Source organism: Polypterus senegalus, chromosome 3 (genome assembly GCF_016835505.1).
Source record: "Polypterus senegalus isolate Bchr_013 chromosome 3, ASM1683550v1, whole genome shotgun sequence".
NCBI lineage: Eukaryota > Metazoa > Chordata > Cladistia > Polypteriformes > Polypteridae > Polypterus > Polypterus senegalus.
In genome coordinates this window covers 141,112,383-141,137,182 of record NC_053156.1, presented here as the reverse complement: position 1 = coordinate 141,137,182, position 24,800 = coordinate 141,112,383, and the positions used below count along the sequence as shown (strand labels likewise).

The window sequence follows — 24,800 nt, the reverse complement described above, 5'->3', positions numbered from 1 at the left end:
ACGATTTCCACAAAAAACATTTTTCTCTAATGCCATGAACATTTTTTACTGGCAACATTTTCATGTAGTGGGTAAGGAATGCTCAGCAGTATTTGATTTTGAGCAAAGATGAAGTGGTTTTGAGCCATTTTGCTAGACCGTGAGATGTTTTGATGTTTTGGCCCCAACACCCCTTTGGAGTACCATATAGGATGAGCAGATGATAAAATAGTTGCAATGTTAAAAGTTTACAGAGCTACTCTTCTCAAAGTTTAACATACAAATTGAAAATCTGCCAGATCTAGCGCAATTACTATTGAATCAAATTATGCTAAAATTTCTCAGGAATTGCAACAAAATCACAAACTATTTACAGTATCTGCTCCTGCTGATATATCTGGTAATATTCAGCAACAAGTTCAAAGAATTTGGTTAAAGGTATACTCCACCCAAAAATGAAATCTGTTACTTACTCCATGTTTTGTAGTAATGACCAAGAAAAAGAATCATTTTGTGAAGTCCAATATTTGCAGAATGCATTTTCAAAATAGTTAGAAACAGGATTTCATATATGTAAATGAAAAATGTTTGCAGTGGGCTATATTTTATCCACATTACAATATTTTAAAATTTTAAAATTCTATTCTCTTCTGAGTAAATTTGATTAACCTCATTATTGTAACTATTATGAAAAAAGAGGTAGCAATTGATTAAATGAGCAGTAGTGTTGCCTACCATTCCTTATAGTTGCCATGTTGACAGAACACTTAAGTAACTTGCTTATATTTATCAAAACCTTAGTTGTTCACATTGGTTTTAGACACATCCTGGCAGCATTCTGCCATGCTCATCAAATATCTCAGACTCAGTTATCTTGTTTCTGTAAAGGATAAGCTTGATATTTTTCTAGTCAAAGTCATATGGTTATTTTTTTGCAAATGGTGCCTGCTTTTCACCTACTACATCTGTGCTATTTTACATAGCCTACAGTGTAACTGCAGCGAAGGTGGTGAACAGCACATATAAGAGTTTAATTGTACACATAGTAATAAATCTGAACTGATCACACTGCATTGCATTTTTAATAAAATCTTTAGAGTTTTGAAAGAGCCAAACCACCTGCACATTGAATTTCTGATAAGCACAATAAAAAACTCAGAAAATGAAAAAGACAGAGTGTGCAATAGGGCACAACCACAATGAAATAGATTTAAGCCTCACAAAACAATTATTGAATTTTTTTAACATATGATGAATTGCTCTTGCTGGGAATATGGGAATAAAAGAACTGTTGACATTTTTGAGTGAGTTTATTCTCTGACACTCACTGATACCAATCAATCTGTAAATACACAGCAACAATATGCAAACTCCATGCAAACCCTAGCATTGTGATGTATGAGTGATAGCTCTGTTTAACCACTCTGCCTATGTAAAAACATATATACCAAACTTAGCAAATTTCAGTTTAAATTAAATATATGCCTATAACATTGGTTCTTTCCTTGTCACTTAATTGCAATATTTCTCTTGCTAGACCACCAAAGCACACACTTGCATTTCATACATCATACAGGCATCAGTGGCCAATATCTTTGTGAAATAATTAAATAAACTTCCATATAGTGAAAGAATGTGACAATAGTGTGACTTTTTTCAATTATTATTGTCAAGTTATGTACAGAACAGATAAAGTAATTCACATCTGGGCATCAATGTTGAATAATTTTGATAATGGCACTAGGCAATGACTAAATCTAAGCCCATGGAGATGAAAGGATGCCATGGAGGTAAGCAATCAGCAAAGAGTAATCCACCCGTGGTTTACTTTTAAAATGTCTGAATCTTTCAAACATGTTCTATTTTTTGCTTTTTTCCTTCCTAAAACAACATGGATATGGGACTTACAATATTTGTGCAATCATACAATTTATTTACACAAGCCACAAGGCATTTTTGAAAATCAGAAAAAATAACAAGATATTTTAAAAAACGTAGTTTTGACACTACACTTGGAGCAACAATTCTTTTACATCCCAACATCATGCAAACGAGTGTTTGCTTAGGAAAGTGTGGACTTTGGGACAACACAAAACCCATTCAGTGACGGGCGAATGTTTATGGATTATACAAATACAGTTGTAGAGATGTTCACATAAGGTAACCAAATATAAGAGCTCAAAGAACAAAAATCAAGCACAGTCCACTGTTAGCTCAACCAGCAATGAGGAGATGATGGGCAATTACAACTTGATACAGCCATTCAGAGTCCACAATGCCTGCCCTTAACTATTGATGAGTCAACTGATAATGTCCAGCTTCTGGTATATGTGAGACTTCCCCACTAAGAAACAAAAGTAATTTTGTGAGGATCTATGAGGAATGGCAGAACCTGAAACACACACAGGAAGAGAGAACATATATATTGCCCTAAAATACATGCTGAGAAAGAGAGAACTAATATAGGTTATATAATAATAGGTTTCAATCACAACAGATGGGGTTCCTGCTGTAATAAGATGGGTGAGGTGACTTATGAACTTCCAAAAAAAGTTATTCAGGATCCCTTCCTCATCATGGTGTTGGTGGTGTGTTTGTGTTCCCAGGAGTAGGTGTTTCATCTCACAGGGCACCCTGGATATCAAGAGGAGTCACCGTGCATGGCTGGATTGCAGCTCTGGTTTGTACCAGGAATTAAGAAAGATGGCTGCAAGGGCTCTCAGGGCAGATAAGGACGCATTTGTTAGAGGAATCTGTGAGCAAGTGACACACTATCTATGGCTTAGTGACCCACGTCCTGCTTACAGAGGAATCGAAGCATTAAGGACAGTCTCAGTCAGGGCGGGTGATGGAACATTCCTTACAGATGATGCTGCAATTGTGATCCACTGGGCTGGCTACTTTGACCAGCTGTTTAAAGCTGGTCCTCCGGGTAGGATGTTGGATATCTCTGGGTCCACAGTTCTTGAGGCTAATCCTCCAATTAGCTGTGAAATACCCAATCTTGGTTAATCGCGCTGCCCTATGGGACATTCTGAGACTTTGCGGGATCCCCCAGAATTGATGGATGTCATGGCTGGCCTGTACACTGGTACTGTGAGTGCTGTGCAGAGTGGAGGTAGAAACTCTGCATTTTTTAAAGATGAGATTATAGGGTTCATCAGGTATGTGTTCTTTTTCCCACTCTTTTCAATGCTTGCATGGACTGGGTGTTGGGCAGGGTCGTGGGGTCCAGCGGTTGTAGGGCATCTGTTGGTGAAAAAGGATTCACTGATCTTGACTTTGCTGATGATGCTGTGATCTTTGCAAAGTCAATGGAGGCTCTGATCGGGACCCTCGAGAGACTGAGCGAGGAGTCTGTGTGTCTGGGCTTGTAAGTGTCCTGGATAAAAACCAAGATCCAGGCCTTTAATAACCTCTTGGGCACAGCCATAAGCAGGGTGTCTGTCTGCTGTTGAATGTTGACCTTGTGGTGAGGTTTACTTATCTCAGCAGCGACATTCATGTCTGTGGTGAATCCTCCAGTGAAATCAGTAGCTAGATTGGGAGAGCATGGGAGGTCATGAGGTCACAGAAAAGGGGTGTGTGGCACTCCCCATAACTTAGCAAAAAGACGAAGGTCCAAGTCTTTAGAATCCTGGTGCTTCCTGTTTTGATATATGGTTGCAACACATTGATGTTATCCAGTGATCTGAGCTGGAAACTGGACTCCTTTGGTACTGTGACTCTTTGGAGAATCCTTGGGTACCATTGGTTTGACTTTGTGTTGAATGAGCGGTTGCTCATGGAGTTCTGAATGAGGCACATTACCTGCATTTTGAGGGAGCGTCAGTTACAGCACTACGGCCATGTGGCACGATTCCCCGAGGGTGATTCTGGCTTGCAGGATCCTCATTGTTAAGGACCTGAATGGCTGGACCAGGCCAAGGGGACGCCCATGTAACACCTGCCTGCAGCAGATAGAAGGTAATTTATGGAGGGTGCGACTGGACTATGTGTTTGCCTGGGGGGTTCCCAAACAAGATCCCAAGCTGTTTCATTGTCTGGTGGGGGTGGCAATGTGCCGTACCAGTTCATGCTCCCAAACCTGACCTGACCATCAAAGATGCTGTGGAATTTTCTGGCGAGACTAAAGAGACCTTCAAGAGTATGTATGTGGGGTCTTTTCTGGTGGACTTGACTATTTTACAATTCAATATGGCATTAACAGAACCAATTTTAGTTTTATTACCAGCCTATTTCTGCATACTGACAGTGGCATATAATGATTTTCCTGCTCTAGCCAAAGTGGCAATACACATCTTGAATATATTTGAATATATTTCGATCCACATATATTTTTGGGGCTATATTTAATACCATCAACACCAGTGATCTTTTACACGTGTTTTGAGAGTTGCACTGTCTCCATTCTTGCCAAGATTTAAAATATTTGTCTGAAAAACTGAAGCTCATTTTTGTCTCTGAATGAGATAAATAGCAGGAAGACAAAAGGGAGAAGACTTCAGAGGGATTTATAGGCTAAGTAAGGTATGTCAGTGTTATTTTTGTTTACTTTTTAATAAGCACTCATTGCTTTTGAGATATCAAACCTGTTATGCCATCTGTATTGTGCCTTAGCTCTAATTTCAACATACTCAGTATTAATCAGTATACTACAATTCTAAACATTCTAAAAAAACTATTTACAGTATTTCTTGTTACTTTCTTCTCAATTTATATCAAAGTAATCTTGGAAAAATAACGAGTGTTCACATTAAAAATGCAGAAATATAGCAGCTTTCACATGGTGTGTAGTAGTCTGATAACAAGTATACAGGTTTTGGCATTCATTTTTAAGATTGTTAGATATACTGTGTCACACACGCGTGTTTAGGGGACAACCAAAGGGCCTGAATAAATGTAGCTCCACGCCAGGCCAGGGGGTGGCGAAGTGCACTAATTCTGTCTTTCAATTCCTTGTAGACCATTCTCGGGAAATCCCGCCATGTTCTGGGGCAGCCAATGACGTCACATCCGGTTCTGGTCCTGATGACCTCACTTTCCCTGCCGGGTATGTTTAAAAAGCCACCATAATAAGAGGATATTTAGTTCTGTTTTGGACTCAATCATGCGAACATGAACAATGTAACCTACCCCTGATTCTCTGTTCCAATGCATGTTTATTAGTATTGTCTTATTCCTAAACAATACTAACTAGTTTTGGTTTTTGATGTTTCTATCAAATGGTGAAGTGTTTCCTGACATTTTAAAGCTTCCCTGGATAAAGATATCTGCTAACATATACACACACCACCCACCCACACATACACTGCTCACAAAAATTAAAGGAACACTTTAAAGAAACACATTAGATACATCAGATCTCAATATGAAGTTGGATATCTATACAAATAACGACAGGGCAATGTCTTAGGAACAAAAGGATGCCAAGTCTTTTAATGGAAATAAAAGTTTTCTGCCTACAGAGGGCTCAATTGTGTAGACACCCTAAAATCAGAGTGAAATGAAGATGTGGCAGGCTAGTCCATTTTTTCAAAAACTTAATTTCTGCTACTCAAAATGCTTTTCAGTATCTTGTGTGGCCCCCACGAGCTTGTATGCATGCTTGACAACGTCGGGGCATGCTCCTAATGAGACGACGGATGGTGTCTTGTGGCATTTCCTCCCAGATCTGTATGGGGGCATCCCTGAGCTGTTGTACAGTCTGGTGGCGCCTAATGGACCGAAACATAATGTCCCACAGATGTTCTATTGGGTTTAACTCAGGGGATCGTGAAGGCCATTCAATTGTTTCAATTCCTTCATCCTCCAGGTACTGCCTGCATACTCTTGCCACATGAGGCCGGGCATTGTAGTGCATTAGGAGGAAACCAGGACCTACTGCACCAGCGTAGGGTCTGACAATGGGTCCAAGGATTTCATCCTGATACCTAATGGCAGTCAAGGTGTCTTTGTCTAGCTTGTAGAAGTCTGTGCGTCCCTCCATGGATATGCCTCCCCAGACCATCACTGACCCACCACCAAACTGGTCATGCCGAATGATGTTACAGACAGCATAACATTCTCCATGGCTTCTGCAGACCCTTCAACGTCTGTCACATGTGCTCAGGGTGAACCTGCTCTCATCTGTGAAAACACAGGGTGCCATTGGTGGACCTGACAATTCTGGTATTCTATGGTAAATGCCGATCGAGCTCCACTGCGCTGGGTTATGAGCACAGGGCCCACTAGAGGACGTTGGGCCCTCAGACCACCCTCAAGAAGTCTGTTTCTGATTGTTTGGTCAGAGACATTCACACCAGTGGCCTGCTGGAGGTCATTTTGTAGAGCTCTGGAAATGCTCATCCTGTTTGTCCTTGTCCAAAGGAGCAGATACCAGTCCTGCTGATGGGTTAAGGACCTTCTATGGTCCTGTCCAGCTCTCCTAGACTAACTGCCTGTCTCTTGGAATCTCCTCCATGCCCTTGAGACAGTGCTGGGAGACACTGCAAACCTTCTGGCAATGACACACATTGATGTGCCATCCTAGAGAAGTTGGATTTCCTGTGCAACCTCTGTAGGGTCCAGGATTCGCCTCATGCTACCAGTAGTTACACTGACCATAGCGAAATGCAAAACTAGTGAAAAAAACAGTCGGAAAAGATGAGGAGGGAAAAATGTCAGTGGCTTCCACCTGTTAAACCATTCCTGTTGTGGGGGTCGTCTCATTGTTGCCCCTCTAGTGCACCTGTTGTTAATTTCATTAACAGTAAAGTTAATACTGTGCTACTTAACTGACCAGATTAATATCCCATATCTCATTGACTTGATGCTATACTCTGATTAAAAAGTGTTCCTTTAATTTTTTTGAGCAGTATATATAAACAGCATATAATATTTGAAATATAACATTATAAAAGCCACAGACCCTATTAACGACCATGTTAAATTTGAAGAAACAATAAAATAAGAGAAAAAAAACTGTTTTTAATTCTTTTAAGTTTTGAAGGAAACAACAAAAAGTCATTGTTTTAAAAACATCTCATTAGATACATAAAAGTAACTTGACAATTTCACTGGTATTACGAAATTATCAGATTTTTTATTGAAAAAAGAATAATACAAAGTATAGGAAAAATGCAGCTACTGTACTTACAGCTTTCTAACTCCAAAGAACAGGTCTGGGAGTCAAGCGGAAAGCGGCTGAAGTCCATATTACACATGGCAGTCACGGTAACCCTGCACGTTAAGGAGAAAAAAATATCTGTAGAACATTTTGCTGGAACTTTGCTTACTAGTACACTATGTCACTGGTACATATATGGCTAACTTCATTAGTTAACCAAATATGGATGTATTACTTTCAGCCTGTATGATGGTTATTTGTAAGATTTGATATGGAACAGTTACTCTGTTGTTCTTTATGCAGAGTTAATATGAGAGTAGGCAGATGCTTGCTTTAATGCTGAGGTACCATGGCACTAGAGCTGCTGGCTTTGCTAATCATTGACAAAGTAATTATACATAGAAATATTTGGTTAAGAATAAATTAGTAATAAATAATGAGGTAATCCTTCTTTGCTGGAATTGTAATTATAGGTTACCATCCTGTGAAAGAAGATTTTTGAGGAATGGAAAGAGGGATACAGCAAGTATATGAACTACCACAAGTCTACAGATGTCAGCTCTGATTTAGAACTAAAATAAAGAAATTTGCCTGAGCCCACTGGTTCCATAGACTGTATAGGACTTTTAGGATCAATGTTATTAGAAAGATGACTACTTTCAATGAGAACTAGGAGTATAAATAGTAACATTTCTTTAAACATGACATCAAATAGAGCAAAATATCTCACTGCAGTCACCTCAAATAATACAAGCTCACCGGCAATCATTTAAATATTTCACAGTATCCAGGAGATCAACAATTATGGACAGGTAATCTAATTATATACTAAGTATATCAAGAGTGTATAGCAAAAGTGTCATTTGCCAATCTGAAGAGAGTAATGAGTTTAGCCATTTTAGAGAAACAGATAAAAGCAAGGATACACAAAAATAAAAATGTTAGTCAGTTAAGACAGCCACCAGTAACAGAAGAAATAAGGATTCTGAAAAATTAGCAGCAATCTGGCTGCCTGCCAATTATATTACAATGACACTTATAAATAAAGATTAGTCTTTGTAATAGGGATTGTTGAATCTGATTTGCAGTGAAAGAGAACATAATCAAACTATGCTTGATTGTGAAAATGCTGAACAAAAAGGTTCCTAAATGTCTTCATCACATCATTGACAAGTTATATACTTACATATGCATCAAAATAGTAACTGGCAAGTATTTGGAATTGCCTAAAATGGATTAGCGCTCTTTGTTAAAGGAATTATTTAATGTATCTCAACAACTGATTAAAGTGTATTTATATAGAAACTTTTGAAAAGTCCTTCATGTCAAGGTAATCAGAACAAATTATGTAAAATATAGTGCTTCATGTACCACAATAATGATAATAGCTCCCTGTTTACTGTCTCATGAAGCTCAGAAATAGTTGTATGTATCTAGTACAGCTGTGGTTCTGCAAGTGACGGTCTGCAATCTTTGTACTTCTGCTCTCTTTAGAAATATGAAAATAGTTCCAGGACATTAAACTTTTGCAAGTTACGCACTGAACTGAAAAGGCATTCAATAAAGCAATGTAGTAAACTGGCTTTTATGTGTCATAATTTGATAAAAGAACTCAAACAAAGACATGATTTGCAGCAAAACAAAAAAAATTACCTCAGGCTATAGAGAACATGGCCATCTGGGAACACTCGTAGCATTATGTTATCTGTTGTGGTGTCATGGATAAAGGACCTCTTAGAATGGACAAAAAAGACATCAGGGACCCAGATCTTCTTGACAAGCCTTCCATCAAAGGTCATGCTTTTGTTAGTGGTGCTTGGAAAGGACAAACGCTCATCTTTCCAGTAATGCCTCAGGTAAAGTGTCATGGTGAAATCCTGCATTAAGAGATCTCAGCTTGTTAATCACCTTATTTTTCTCAAGTCTTGTTGACAGTATTGCATACAACACACCAGTGCACTGGAAAGTCAGAAAAAGAATTAAAGAATGAGAAAGACGGAGAATAGTAAAGCAGAAACAATTACCTGAGGCTTCACAAACAAGACAGCAAGATGCTATGTTGTTGTAATCTGCCTCAGGATGGTTTACAAAACTATCTAATAAATCCTTTAAAGTTATAATTTCTGTGTGTAAACCTGAGTATAAAACAAAGCTGTATGGAAACCTTAGACTTGATTTATCAAATTAGTACACACAATCAAATTTGGCTGTATTCTCTGTTAAGGTATAATAAAATGCAGCGACCACAGAAAATGACTGCAAGTATATTTGCGCCATTCATATCAAAAAAACCCTGTTAAACCACCCCCTGCACATACACTCTGTTGTTGTTCAACACGAAAGAAGGAAAAGTACTTTGTACAATAGTGAAGAAAAAATTCAGATTTTAGAGTGTCACACACAAATCCTCATCAAAATATATAGCCTAGAATGCATGTTTTATTTTTAAGTGTAAGCAGCTTGAAAATACAGTAAATGCATACTTCCTTTTTCCATTTAATTTTTAACGTCTTTAATTAAACCCTGTTCAGAGATGTAGTATCAGGCTTTTAAAACAGATTTCACATTTATATAAACAATAAAAACAAAGTATAACTGTAAAATATAGTATATATACTGTCACTGAATAGTATTAAAATCTGTAGGTAATTCCTTTTTTATTGGACTTTGTGCAGAGCAAGAAGTGCCCTTACTGCAGTAAATGCCTCTTCACTATTTAGTTCCTTAAACTTTCTTTATACACTGTGTAGATGCCTCAGGGGCTGGACGGGCATCCCAGTCAGAAAAGGGGATGGTTTCTTACTTGGACGGGAGGCTCCTAAGAGGCAGATGGGCATCCTAGCTAGGGAGGAGAAAGGGATCTGACTCAGAAGGAAGGACTGGAAGAAATGGACAGACAGCCCATTGAATAGGAAAGATGCTGCTGGGGGCTTTTTTCTCCCCCAGCACACTAGATGGCAGCAGCCCCAGATATCCGTGCCCAGTGGAAAATCAGCATGGCATGCTGGGAAATGTCAGCATGGCATGCTGGGAAATGTGGTTGTGTGGTTGCTGTGAGAGGGTGCTGAAGGGAGACAAGCGCCTTGTTATAATGGACTTCTGTGTGACCCAAAAGTGGTTCCATTGGGCAATCGCCCTGGCACCAGAAGTACTCCCGGGTCTGTAAAAAAAGGGTCCACACTCCCTTATCCAGGTGGGTCAAAGCTGGGAGGAAGAGAGGCAACACTTGACTATAGGAGGGCAGTGTGGTGGTGAGAGAATTAAGGAGAGAGAGAGAGAAAACTTGTTTATTTTGTGCATGTGATACCTTCCATTATCTGAACCCGGGACTCTTTGTGTGTTTCTTTGTGTGTTTGTGTTTCGGGGTTTGGGGCATGCTGATGCCCCGGTATCCTTCACAAATGTTACCACTGTGGATTCTGTTGCTCTTTGCTTAGTTACTTTAATGTTTATTGTTACTACTGTTGCTTGCTAAAAACAATATAAATAGAATATATATGATGTTTTCTGATTTGGTAAGTCCCTTATATGATTTTTTTTATTCTGTAACTGTCTTATCTAGTTTAAAACACATGCATTTATGTACAATACATTCAAAATCTACAAATTCTAGCAACCTATGTATACAACAATTTTCAAAAGAAATTGTCAGGAATCAACTGGGATGAAAAACAAAAGTGTGTTTGCATGTCTCATTTGTATTTTGTAACTGCAGCGAGTGAGGATCTTACCAGGGAAAATCTAATGGGCTCACTATAACGTGATCTGCAAAGATCTGCTTCACGTCTCAGGCACCTATGAAGCAGGCCCTCACAGTTTTCTACCTTTATATGATGTTTATGGGTTAGTGTAAGTGGGAACACCCAAAGCAATTTAAAGCCTCCAGCAGCAGATAACTTAGATTGCTAAGTACTAGTTTTCATAATTTAGACATTTTCTGTATTTCATGTTTTAACTTTTTTACTTATTACGTGAAGTCAAGCAGAATAATTCATTTTGACACCTTTTAATGGCTAACTAAAAAAATTACAATACGCATGCTTTCAAGGCAACTCAGGACCCTGGTTACCTCGAAAGCTTGCATATTGTAATCTTTTCAGTTAGCCATTAAAAGGTGTCATTTTGCTCAACTTCTCATTACATCCTTTATGGTTAACGTGTTGCAACACCCTAGTACTACTTATTATGTTCCATCCATCCATTTTCTAACCCGCTGAATCCGAACAGGGTCACGGGGTCTGCCGGAGCCAATCCCAGCCAACACAGGGCACAAGGCAGGAACCAATCCTGGGCAGGGTGCCAACCCACCGCAGACTTATTATGTTTTACAGTTTAAAATACACTTGAATAATCCAAGTTTTGGGGATGTTTTAGTTTCTACAAGCTGGTGTTCTCAGTGCCAGCAGTGACACTTTCAACTCTCTTGAAGAAATGTGCGAATTTAGAAGCCATTATGTTGATCAAATCGTGCTGTACAATCAGACAGTCACTCAGACATTTTCTAACCAACTTAGTCCTGAACAGGGTCACAGGGACCTGCTGCAGCCTATCCCACAACATGTTCATACTGATAATTGCATAAATGGAGGTATAAATTACTGGCCTGTACTCAGGTTTTGATGGAAACTCATTTGGTGAACAATGAACGGTCTGTACTCTTGAATTATGAACAGATCAAAACTGCCTGTTATTTTTAGCTTAAATGTCAGTCTTTGTCTTAACAAATCTTTGCTTTTCACACATTCTCCATCTTTTACAGGTCCTAGCAGCTCTACTATGGTTCTATAGATCTGCTGACTGCTCGTGGCTTCCCTGGCAATGCTTACTTAAGGATTAACAAGCCCACAGAGTACAGTTTAATCTTTATGAATCCACTTTCTCCAGTACAGACTGATGAAGCCTATGTTGGTAGCAAAGGACAGAAAGCAATCTATCACAATCATAACCCTCATGCACACACCCCTGCTCACTTAGACTGGGTAATTCTAGAGTTGTACCTTAACTTAGTACACTCAGCTTTGGGATATGAGAGTAAACTGGAGTACTCAGAAAGGTCAAATCTTGCTATGCCTCTTTACCCAATCACCATATGCCTCTCACTCCATATGCTCCAAGCATCTTAGTATGTTTCTCCCAGTACAATACCTATTGCCTCCACATCAAGTCTTTCTCTTAACTCAACATTCATCTACTTCTCACTCCATAACATTCCTCAAAATCATCTGATCATTCACATCTGCATTCTTTCAAGCATTGCTTTAAGCTCTAATTTCACCATTCATGTCTCACTCCCTTACAGAACACTTCTCTTTACATAGCTTGCATAAACATTACCTTTTAATACTAGAGAGGCTCATTTAGAAGTCAGAATGTGGGATAGCTCTTGCAGATTTTTACATGCAATTATGATACTGCTTATCATTGCTGTGCCTGAAACCTTAGTCTGCATTCAAAATGTCACTCATGCAGCACAGTTTCCCTACTGTTTTCATAACAATTCAATTACTGTTACCTAAATTTACACATACTAAACAAGTATTCTGCACTGGCCTCACAAACTTTTCTACAAACAAAAATTACCTTTGACACCTGCAGACTACCCTTCACCCCACTATACCTTTAATGCACACATTTTTAACAGCCCCTGTATTCTAAAAAGTCTCTCCTAATAACTCTACTACATACGCAGTACAGCTCTTCCACATCTTGACCCTTTGCCTCCAACCATCACCTTGTTTTTTCCTGCATTTACCTTGAGGCATTCCACTTCCAAACTAGCTTTCCATTTCAGCATCTTTTCCTTCATTCATTTCTGTAACCAAAACCAATACCATTGGAATACAAAAACTCCAATGAAAATTCTTTATTCACTTCTCTGGTCACTCTTTATCTCACTATCATGAAAACCAACAAACTCAAAACAGACACAGGTACAGTTCTACTATCACTTCAAAACTTTGACTATTGTCATTCTCTGTCCTGACCACCGTTTTAAGCATCCTCACATTCTGCTATCACCACAGACACTAACAATTCTTTAACACCCACCATAACTCTTTCAGTGCCCATCTCACCACCTCTAATGGCATTCTATCAGATGCCTTTTCCATATCTATAAATGGAATAGGCAGCATCTTTCCCTCGACACTTAAGCTTTTCTTACATTTGACTAACAGCAAACATCACATCAAATGTTCCCTTCCAGGGTATGAAACCAAACAGGATCTTGCTAATTTTCAAATGATCCTGTAGTCTTTTTTTCCAGAAATTTCTCAACCATTATCATTACTTGATTCAAAAGTGGATTTCATTTGAACAGGAAATCACAAACTGCTAAATACATATTTGTAAAAGTAAACTGTATGTCAAGAAAGTGTGTAGTGTACCAAAAATTGATCAGCATTATTATAAAGACTATCTGGCATATATTTAAAAAATGTTATGCACAAAACACGCTGCTCAGTCATCAACAGAGGTGGGTAGGGTAATCCAAACTGATACTCAATTAAAAGTACTGTTACTTTAAAAAATTATTACTTAAGTAAAAGTATTAATTCCAATGTTTACTTGAGTGAAAGTAAAAATGTATCATGTCAAACAGCTACTAAAGTACTCAGGTTACTTTAATTTTGGCTTTTGACAAGCTAAAACTATAACAATGGTAAAATTTTCAATCCTTTAAAAATACAGTAAATTTTTTCAATAAATTAAATGTACTACATCCAGTAAAACTGGAATATTCAAAATACTGATTAAAATTATAAACATTAAACAACAACACTAAGTACTGTATAATCCATCCATCCATTATCCAGCCTGCTATATCCTAAGTACAGGGTCACGGGGGTCTGCTGGAGCCAATTCCAGCCAACACAGGGCTCAAGGCAGGAAACAAACCCAGGGCAGGGCGCCGTGCCACCACAGGGCGCACAGACACACACACCAAACACATACTAGAGACAATTTAGAATCGCCAATGCACTTAACCTGCATGTCTTTGAACTGTGTGAGGAAACCCACGCAGACACGGGGAGAACATGCAAAGTCCATGCGGGGAGGACCCGGGAAGCGAACCCAGGTCTCCTAACTGCGAGGCAGCAGCGCTACCACTGTGCCGCCCCGTACTGTATAATGCGTTTTGCAGATATCACCTTACAAATTTTTCCAACAAAGTTTACAAATCTTTTCAAAAGGTTCAGTTGTACAAAACGTAAAACACTTTGTGCTTCAACAAAAAGAAGTTTCAAACACCACCTTTAACATACAGCATTCTCCTTTTTCTTCTTTCGGCTGCTCCCGTTAGGGGTTGCCAAAGTGGATCATCTTTTTCCATATCTTCTTGTCCTCTGCATCTTGCTCTGTTACACCCATCACCTGCATGTCATCTCTCACCACATCCATAAACAATTCTGTTAGGACTTCCTCTTTTCCTCTTGCCTGACAGCTCTATCCTTTGCATCCTTTTCCCAATATACCCAGCACCTTTCCTCTGCACATGTCCAAACCAATGCAATCTAGCCACTCTGGCTTTATCTCCAAACCGTCACCTGAGCTAACCCTCTAATGTACTCATTTCTAATCCTGTCCATCCTCATCACACCCAATGCAAATTTTAGTATCTTTAACTCTGCCACCTCCAGCTTTGTCTCCTGTTTTCTGGTCAGTGCCATAGTCTCCAGCCAATATAACATAGCTGGTCTCACTACCATCCTGAAGACCTTCCCTTTCACTCTTGCTGATACCCGTCTGTCACAAATTACTCCTGACACTCTTCTCCACCCATTATACCCTGCCTGCACTCTCTTTTTTTAACCTCCTTTCCATAATCCCTGTCACTCTGTACTGTTTATCACAAGTATTTAAACTCATCCACCTTCGCCAACTCTACTCCTTGCATCCTCACCATTCTACTGACCTTCCCATCATTTAAACACATGTATTCTGTCTTGTTCCTACTGACCTTCATTCCACTCCTCTCTAGAGCATATCTCCACTGCTCCAGGGTCTCCTGAATCTGCTCCCTATTCTCGCTACAGATCACAATGTCATCAGCAAACATCATAGTCCACAGGGACTCCTATCTAATCTCATCTGTCAACCTGTCCATCACCTTTGCAAGTAAGAAAGGCCTCAGAGGCAATCCCTGATGTAATCCCACCTCCACCTTGAATTAATCCATCACTCCTACTGCAGACCTCACTGCTGTCACACTTCCCTTATAAATATTCTGTACAACTCTTACATACTTCTCTGGCACTCCCAACCTCCGCATACAATACTACAACTCCTCTCAATGCACCCTGTCATAAGCTTTCTCCAGGTCCACAAAGACACAATGGCCTTCTCTATATTTTTCCAACAACACCGTCAGAGCAAACATCACATGTGTGGTGCTCTTTCCCGGCATGAAACCATACTGCTGCTCACTAATCACCTCCCTTCTTAACTTGGCTTCCACTACTCTTTTACATAACTTCATGCTATGGCTCATTAATTTTATCCCCCTGTAGTTACCACAGCTCTGCACATCCCCCTTAAAAATCGGTACCAGTACACTTCTCCTCCATTCCTCATGCACCCTTTCACTTTCCAAGATTCCATTAAACAATCTGGTTAAAAACTCCACTGCCATCTCTCCTAAACAGCTCCATGCTTCCACAGGTATGTCACCTGGACCAAAAACCTTTCCATTCTTCACCCTCTTCATAGCTGTCCTTACTTCCTCCTTGCTAATCCATTTCACTTCCTGATTCACTAATGCCACATCATCCAACCTTCTCTCTCTCTCTCTCTCATCAGCCTCTGAAAGTACTCTTTCCATCTGCACAACACACCATCCTAGTCTGTGAGTATGTTTCCATCTTTATCCTTTATCACCCTAACCTGCTACACATCTTTCCCAGCTTGGTCCCTCTGTCTAGCCAATCAGTACAGGTCCTTTTCTCCCTCCTTAGTGTCCAACCTCTCATACAACTCATCATATGCCTTTTATTTAGCCTTTGCCACCTCTCTCTTCACCTTACACCATATCTTATTGTACTACTTTCTGCATCTCTCTAACTATCCCACTTCTTCACCATCCTCTTCCTCTGTATACTCTCCTGTATTTCCCCATTCCAACAGCAGGTTTCCTTTTCCTCCTTCCTTTGTCCAGATGTCACCCCAAGCACCCTTCTTGCTGTCACCCTTATTACTTCTGCTGTAGTTGCCCAGCTGTCTGGTAACTCTTTACTGCAACCCAGAGCCTATCGTACCTCCTCCCAGACCTTGCAGTCTTCCTTTTTCAACTTCCACCATTTGATCCTTGGCTCTGCCCACACTCTCCTCCTCATCTTGGTCTCCAACATCATTGTACAGATCATCATCCTATGCTGCCTAGCTACACTTTCCCCTGCCACCAATTTACAGTCTTCAATCTCCTTCAGATTGACCCTGCTGCAGAGGATATAATCTACCTGTGTACATCTTCCTCCACTCTTGTACATCACCCTGTATTCCTCCCTCTTCATAAAATACATATTCACCACAGCCATGTCTATCCTATTCATAAAATCCACTATCATCTGACCTTCTTCATTCCTCTTCTTGACACCATACCTACCAATCACCTCATCTCCACTGTTTCCTTCTCCAACAGGTCCATTGAAATCCGCTCCAATCACCACTCTCTGTTCCAGGGGTACACTGTCCATTACTTCATCCAACTCACTTCAGAAATCTTCTTTCTCATCTATCGCACATCCAACTTGCAGTGCATATGCACTAACAACATTCACCATCACACCTTCAATTTCCAGCTTCATAATTATCACTCTGTTTGACACTCTTTTCACCTCCAAAATACTCTTGACATACTGTTCCTTCAGAATACCTCTTGCCCCATTTCTCCTTCCATTCACACCATGATAGAACAATTTGAATTCACCTCCAATCCACCTAGCCTTACTCCCCTTCCACTTAGTCTCTTGAACGCACAATATATCAACCTTCCGTCTCTCCATCACATCAGCTATCTATCTCCCCTTACCAGTCTCACTGCCAACAATCAAAGTTCCTACTTAGTTCCACTCTCTTTACTTTCCTCCTCTCCTTCTGCCTCAGGACATTTCCCCCCTCTTCTTTTTTAATCAGGGTGTTTAGTACAGATATTATAACAATGATGAAGAGATGGGGTAGAGCTAGCATTTCTATCAAACATCACAGGTAGTTCAGATTTGATTGTTATCCTGTTCAAAGTCTGCATTGAGTTTGCACATTTTCCCTACATAATTGAATTGTATGACTGAATGTGCCTAAATCTGGACGATTACCTGTTTAATGACTGGAAATACATCATTAATCATTTTCAGCAAAATACACTTATTTACACCTATGCTATAAAATAAATGATATATGTCCATTTACCAAATACTGTAGATATACAGCTTGTGATGAATTTACAAAGTTTATTATATTTTAAGGCTTTTAAATGTAATTTGGTCACAAAGACTGCTTTAGCAAATGATATTCACATATTTTTAATTAAACATCTTATGACTAGATTTCACCTTCAGAAAGTCATAATTTAAGGAAAGTTTATTAATTGATCCTGCCAACCTCCTTACCTTAATGACAGATTCACTAGGTGAATTTGGACTAAAAAAGCAGTGAATGCGTGTGCCTTTAAATGCGTAACTGTACATATGGACTTCATATATAGACTTCCCATAAAAAAACATTGTAAGAATGACATTTTGGAAAACCAATCACACCCTGAGTTGACTTCCCAACCACACGTAAGCTATATGAACATAAGTTAGAGGTGTTTCCAATCACGGAGTCTTCAGGTAGAATCAGTTTTAGTATAGCTCTGTCTCATCCTCTGTTTCACCTGCATGTTTTAGAGATCAGGAAAAGGGCTCATATTACCACAGAGTAAACTATTCATCAGTAAAAGGAAGGGAATTACTACAGAGTAACCGGATCATCGTTAATTTACATTGGAGAGACTGATAAAGTGCAAAGAGACTGATAAGGTGTGTGGGGTTATTCATATATAGCATGGCTAAAAGAATTTACCACCAAACAAGAAGGTATGTGTTTGCAGTTTTATTTTCCCAAAATTGTTAAATCTATTGTATTTTTTCAATGGAGAACTGAGAATCTGAAAGATGTTTGACCAGTTTTTGGCCATTTAGACACCATTTTAGCTAAACTGTAAAATATACATGGTTTTACTACCGTAGTTTTCTTTAAAAAGTGCAATTTCTGCTGAAAGAAATGATATGTAACACTTGGGGTAAAATTCCAGTTTGTTGCAATAAAAGGGCAGACTGCAAAAACACTGCAAGCAAACACCAGAAAAAAATGGCTTAGAAGGCCTTAGTGGCTTAAACTATAAATTACACAATTATGGAAATAACTGGGAAAAAAATAAACAAACAAAAGAAATCGAGAAAAGATAATTCAACATTAAGGAAAGCAAATTACAAAATTCAAACTAAAATATAATGAGAAAAAATAAAACAATTAAGCACAAATCAGAAATACAAAATGTGGGATGAGATTCAATCTGAACCAAGACAAAAGTAAAAGAACATTTTTTTCATTAGAAAGGTATGCAAGTAGAAATAAGAAGTATCACTGCAAAACATTAGTCTGAAAAGTCATATTTTTTCAGAAATATACATAAGTTCAAGTAATGGACTTAATGTGACATATTATTACGCACCTCTGGTTATCAAAAGCATTAGCAGTTACAGCAAGAAAAATAAATAAACGAGCATCTGGTGTTAAAAAACCCTTAGTGGAACCTATCGTTAACTTAAAAAGGAAGCTAAACAGAAAATGCTATGTGGAGCTCACAAAGCCGGCTTCTCCTCGTACACAATCAGTGTGAATATTTGCCTATTTATATAAAACTCCTAATGAAGTGCCTTATTTACTCAAGCTTTAAAATACCCAAAAAATCTGTTTCTGTACTTGAATGTATCTTAAACTAAACTCTTTTTTTAGATTTTTTTTAATGTTACTTTCCAAATTGTTTAAAACAAAGATATTAATTTAATACATTGTTAAAAACAGATTCATTACAATCTCTAGTAATGTCAGCTTGAAGTATTTTAACTCTATGGATTATTTCAGTATTACACATCAAACACAACTATAGCTTTTGAATTGCAAAGTGTTAGGAAAAAGTCATTTTGAAGTTATTACTTAAGTAGGCTTGTTAGCGGCGGAAACAGAAATATTTCTTTTTACATACTTACCATATCAACTTCAGAAATGCTGTCCAAGCTTTCTACCTGCACATCTACACCTACAGGAATTGCAGGACCTGTAAAACAGACAAAAAAAAATACTAGCTGATTTTCTGTAATCATTATTTTGAATTTATTCTCTACAGAGCCTTTTAGTTTGGTATCCTCAACCACCTACAGGATCTACTCCTGCAAGATGATCCTCTGTGCCAGTAGCTGAACCCTGTCTATGAGTGGAAGCCATACTTTAAGATGAGAATATTAATGTCTAACATTTTGTGTCAGAAAAAGTCACATTTCTCCTTACAAAGTGTCAGAAGACACAGAAAAGAGTCAAAAGACAAACTAAAAATATAAAACCACATTATAGACAATGATCATGCGGCAAAAAATACAGTCTATAGCTCTTTAGTTGAAACCAGAGCAATGGCACTCATTTCTAAGTGTGCAAGATAAATTCCAGGTATAAGAAGCTAATAAATAACAGCCAGCTAATAATCCACTTTCTCATGTTTGACTGTTCCTGTTACAAGCTTTTAACAGTGTCGGGTAAACTTCTATGTTTTATAAACTTTTACCTCAACTGGAGACAAATAGCCTTGAGTTGCAACATAACATTTTAGTCTTCTCTCACTCACAGCCGTGCATTAGAGCAAAAGAGAGTTGACTAACTGTTGTCATGCCAAATATGACATACTAAACAAATAAGCTTATAAAGGAAATCTCTGAACTAACAAAGACCTGCAAGTTTTTTCTGTGTTACATTGCCTGTCTTGTGTTACAACTTTTATGTCAACATGAGAGTGGACCCAAAAATTCCTGGATTTTTTAAAATAAACTTTATTATACAACTTACAGCAATTTCATTGTAGTCACTGTCAAAATACTCCCCTTTAGATACAATACACTTGTCCTGGCACTTCAGCCATTCTTAGAAACATTTCCTGGTCTTGTCTTTTGTTATTGTGTCTAGTGTCTCTTGCAGTTTTTCCTGTATTTCTAACAACAGGTAGCAAATCATCTTTGTTTCAGTTGCTACTTTAATTTCGGGAAACATTAAATTCACTGCATGCCCAAAAAATAACAGAGTCAATTGTGACTTTTATCTGTAAAGATGTATGGTCATATAGTGGATTCAAAAAACTACGGCATGTATTAGAGCCACAGTATGTATTACTAACATGCAACATTACATAAATGATTCCTTGGCAACTCATTTTGCATCCTTTGCAGACTACAACTATGTACTCCAGCCACATAGTAAGTAATCTTACTGCAGTGCTGACTGATGCATTAAATGTGTGGGACTTTAAAGATAAAAATCCAGTCATCATCTCTGATAATGCAGCAAACATGATACACACTGTGGATTTGTTGGAGATATTTCACACCAGGTGTTTTGAACACACTTTGAATTTGGCCTCACAAGCTGCCCTCAAAATTCTGTCTGTCACACGATTGCTTGACCGATTCTGACATATTGCAATGTAATTGCAAATGCAACTTGAATTCGAGGTACGTTTACTTGACTTGACCAGTAATACTGTTACAACAGAGGCATGCTAGACTGAGACAGTTCTATAACACAGTGGCATCATGACTATGATTCCACTTTCTCAAAACTGAGTCTGCAGGGCTGGAGAAGGTGAGATCCAAGTTATAAAACTGTATTGTCATTCTGTTTTTTGTCAATAGATGAACAGTATTTCCTTTATAATGGCAATATTAAACTTAATAGTAACCAAAAACATTCCCAATAAGCTTTCAGGTTTATGTTTACTTGTGAATATTTTCATCTACAACAGGAATGTGACAATGCTGGACCTGAAAGCATTGGACCAGAATAGCAGCAAGACATCTTCCTTGGTCCCATGGAGAATAGCCTTACTATGACTAAAATGGCAAAGGCGTCCTCTGTATTCATGGAGCTTGTAGGGAGAGCCTACATACACATCAGAAGTCCTGGTGTCAACCAAAATTGCAGCTCACACAGCACAGGAAAAAACTGTAAGATACAGGGAAATTGCACATATTCCTCTTTCTCAAGATCCATTGACCTTGTGGAGTGTGCATGCTGAAGAGTATCCCATTTTGGCCTGTCAGAAAAACAAGTATCTTTGTATTCATGTAATTTGCATTTCAGCTGAAGTATTATTTTCAACTTCTGGTGACATTACTATAGCAAAAAGGACCTGCCTTATACCAGAACATGTACAACAGCTTCTTTTTGTGCAGAAAGACATACCAGTTCCCAACATGTAAAAAAAAGTCTTAATTTGCCTCTATTCTCTTAACACTGATGATCAGCAACTTGACTTTTTAAGTTAAGGTAAAAGGCCTAGTTTAAGACTTATCCCTGGGCCTTTGTACAATACTGATTTATAGAGTTCACGTCCCAGGTAGTCCCCGCATGGAGTTTGCATGTTCTCCCCCTGTTAGCACGGGTTTTCTCCAGGTGTTCCTGGTTTCCCTCCACTGTCCAAAGATATGCAGGTAAGGTAAACTGATGATCCCAAATTGTACCTGGTGTGCGGCTCAGGTGTGTATGTATGTGTGCTTACCCGACAATGGACTAGCACCCTGTCCAGGATTTGTTCCTTCCTTGTGCACTATGCTAGCTGGGATAGGCTCCACCAGACGCCCGCGACCTTGTTCAGGACTAAGCGGGTTAGAAAATGACTGCCTGACTTCAGTTTTCACTTTTTAATAACCTACAATGGGGTTTATTATAATGCAAATAACATTGGAAAACAGTATTCATTGCTTGTCATTGTCTTTTAAGGCAATTGAGGAGCTGGTAAATGAAAACTGAAATTATATGCATTGGGCCACATTGTTCATTTATGATTAAATGATGTATATTTTTGTGGATTACCTGTATAGTTTACATCAACTATTAAAATAAAACAAAAACACATTAGGGTAATTCAAACCCTTGCCATCATACACTAGCTGAATCAATTTTGAATCAAATTGATCTCAGAATCAAATTGAATTGAGCCCTTGTGAATCAGAATTTAATCAAATTTGGAAATATGTGACAATACCCAGCCCTACTGCCAAGCCAAAACAAAAGCAGCACAGACTCCAAATAAATATAAATAAATTGATTTATGAAGACAAGAAATGACTCAAAATATAAAACTAGAACAACAAAACAATACACTTTCTGGCCTTCTAAGTTTTGACTAACTAGTGAAAGCTCCTTTCTAGCTGATCAGCACTTTTCTACTTCAAACCTATACCAAACCCTGCCTGTTTCTCACCTGCAACACCATTTGTCCTGTGTATCTAACCTTCCTACCTTCCAATAGCTGAACCCTTGTCCTTTTTAAGCCGCAGCCTGTATACTGTAGGGTGGTCCAGATGTAATTATGCCACTTTTAATGCAATGCAGGAAAACAATACAAGACAAAAGAATTGTTTGAAATATCTTGTAATAAACCAAAATGGACTCACATTGAATTAATTCACCGATATTCCATGTAATGTCCAACTTTTCCTCCATTCAGTTAGATACAGGCTCTGAGTAACACACTTAATAAGTTATATCGTAATGAAAATTGCATAATTAGATCTGGACCACCCTGTACATACTAAAGAGGTCACATTCATTCCTTTAGAAACACTTCTGGGCCACAGGACAACCTGTGTCTGGTGAAAGACACAAGATTAGAAGTCTCTTATTTCAACATGCTGTTCCTAAAAGCCCCTAAAAGTTTGGTCCATAATATGCATCAGGGTTCTAAGCACTACTTAACACTCCCTGATACCCCAACTGGGCTAAACCTCAAATGGTAATAACATGGAGAAGATTAAGGGAGTACAGGAAAATAGCATTGTGCTGGAGGCACTGAAACATGGCAACTCTGTGGAAACCATGTACAAAATGGTGGTGACCTCAGAAACCCAAGATGATCCCAGAAAAGATATCAAAACCACATTGTCACAAATTAATTCAGCACATCTCAAAACATTTAAATAGAATAAAAAAACATATACAAAATCCATTGGTAAAGGGAAAAGAAATATAAAAGACCACCACCTTATATTTTAACTAATTAGAAAAATTTGCTCCACTATATTTGTACTCATACACTATACAAGAATGATTTTGCAGCCAGATAGACAGTACAGGCCAAGTGAAAACATCAAAATGGAATAAGATTGCAGAGAAAACAAGTAAAGTCAAAAGTTAGGTATACAATTGTTTTAGACAATAGTTGTTTTGCCAGAATGCACCAGAATGTTTAAATTAAAGACTGTTATAGAGTTAAGAAAGGTTTAAATTGTAACTACAAAGTCAACTGGGCTAATTGTTATACGCAACACTTAAATAAGAAAAAAGCTTTGCTATCACACTATGCTGTTATCTGTCAAATTCATTTAACATTTGAATACCACACAGTCATTAGACCTTATCTTCATATCAAGTGATCTAGGCAGAGTTTAAGAATTTAACAATAGAAAATTAATTCTCCCAAGTTTCTGCTTTCACTTGACCAAACACTTGACAATGGTGTGATGTACCTTAGCAGTAATTTCTTTGTTACTAAACCAGCTATTGCAAACAAGGTAAATACTATTTTCCTCTTAGTGTAGCTGTCCTTAAACTTTTTTATCCCCTTGTAACATTAAGTTCATAATCGGTACCCATTAAAAATTATTTCTGTTAAGATCTGATTGGCTTGAAATTTATTAAACTAGTGTCTCAAAAGAAAAAAACAAATTTTCTCAGCTGATTAATCAAAACTGTTTTCACTCTGAAAAAGTTGTCTAATCATTTGCTCTAAATGTCTTATATCAGGCCATCAATACATTGCACAACAATTTCATAGCAAGGGATATTTTTTTAAGCAGGTGAGCAAACTCATCGCTGTACATAATTTTACTTTACAAATGAAGCTGGAGAAAAAGACTTTTATCAAATATGTAAGGCTTTTTACACTTGGCTTTTAAGAATGCTATTTGTGCTTGTTCTGAAATGTTCCTTACTTTAGTTCTGATTTCCCACTAACCATGTAAATTGCTGTCATTATTGCAATAAAAATCAATAGTATTTTAGAGTGCATGTGAAGCCTTGTTTCTATATGTCTCTTGAGTTTAACAGTGTTTTAAGCGGCCAAGGGGGAGCTACTCTATCCACAAAACACAACGGGAATAGAGCTCACCTTCAATAAACAAGCATATAAATCTATACTGTAGGAAATCAGCTTTGCATTTGTGCTTTTTCACTCTTCTGATAAGGGCTTCCTATTTTTCTTACATTTATTATCATCTTCTTGACCAAAGCATTAAAATTGATCTATTAGATTTGTCACTTATAGATGATGTCATTTTCTCTTGATTTCTTTTTTTGCTCATTTTTTTTGTTGAATATGACCCACTTTTCCATCCTGATTATCGATGCATACTAAAGGATTCTTGCAAGAATGAGCCAAGGCATGAATTTGAAAAAAAACAAAGTAGTCTAT

The 24,800-nt window shown here is 38.2% G+C and overlaps 1 protein-coding gene across 1 annotated transcript in view; it reads right to left on the bottom strand.

Moving 5' to 3' along the window:
• Positions 1–24,800, bottom strand: part of LOC120525581 (gamma-aminobutyric acid receptor subunit rho-2-like) — a 100,111-nt gene that overhangs the window by 24,258 nt on the left and 51,053 nt on the right. The window contains exons 3-5 of the mRNA XM_039747997.1: positions 19,336–19,403; positions 8,741–8,964; positions 7,118–7,200 (exon numbers count right to left, since the gene is read on the bottom strand). Of these exons, the coding sequence (XP_039603931.1) occupies positions 7,118–7,200; positions 8,741–8,964; positions 19,336–19,403 (375 nt within the window). The remainder of the gene's footprint in view (positions 1–7,117; positions 7,201–8,740; positions 8,965–19,335; positions 19,404–24,800) is intronic.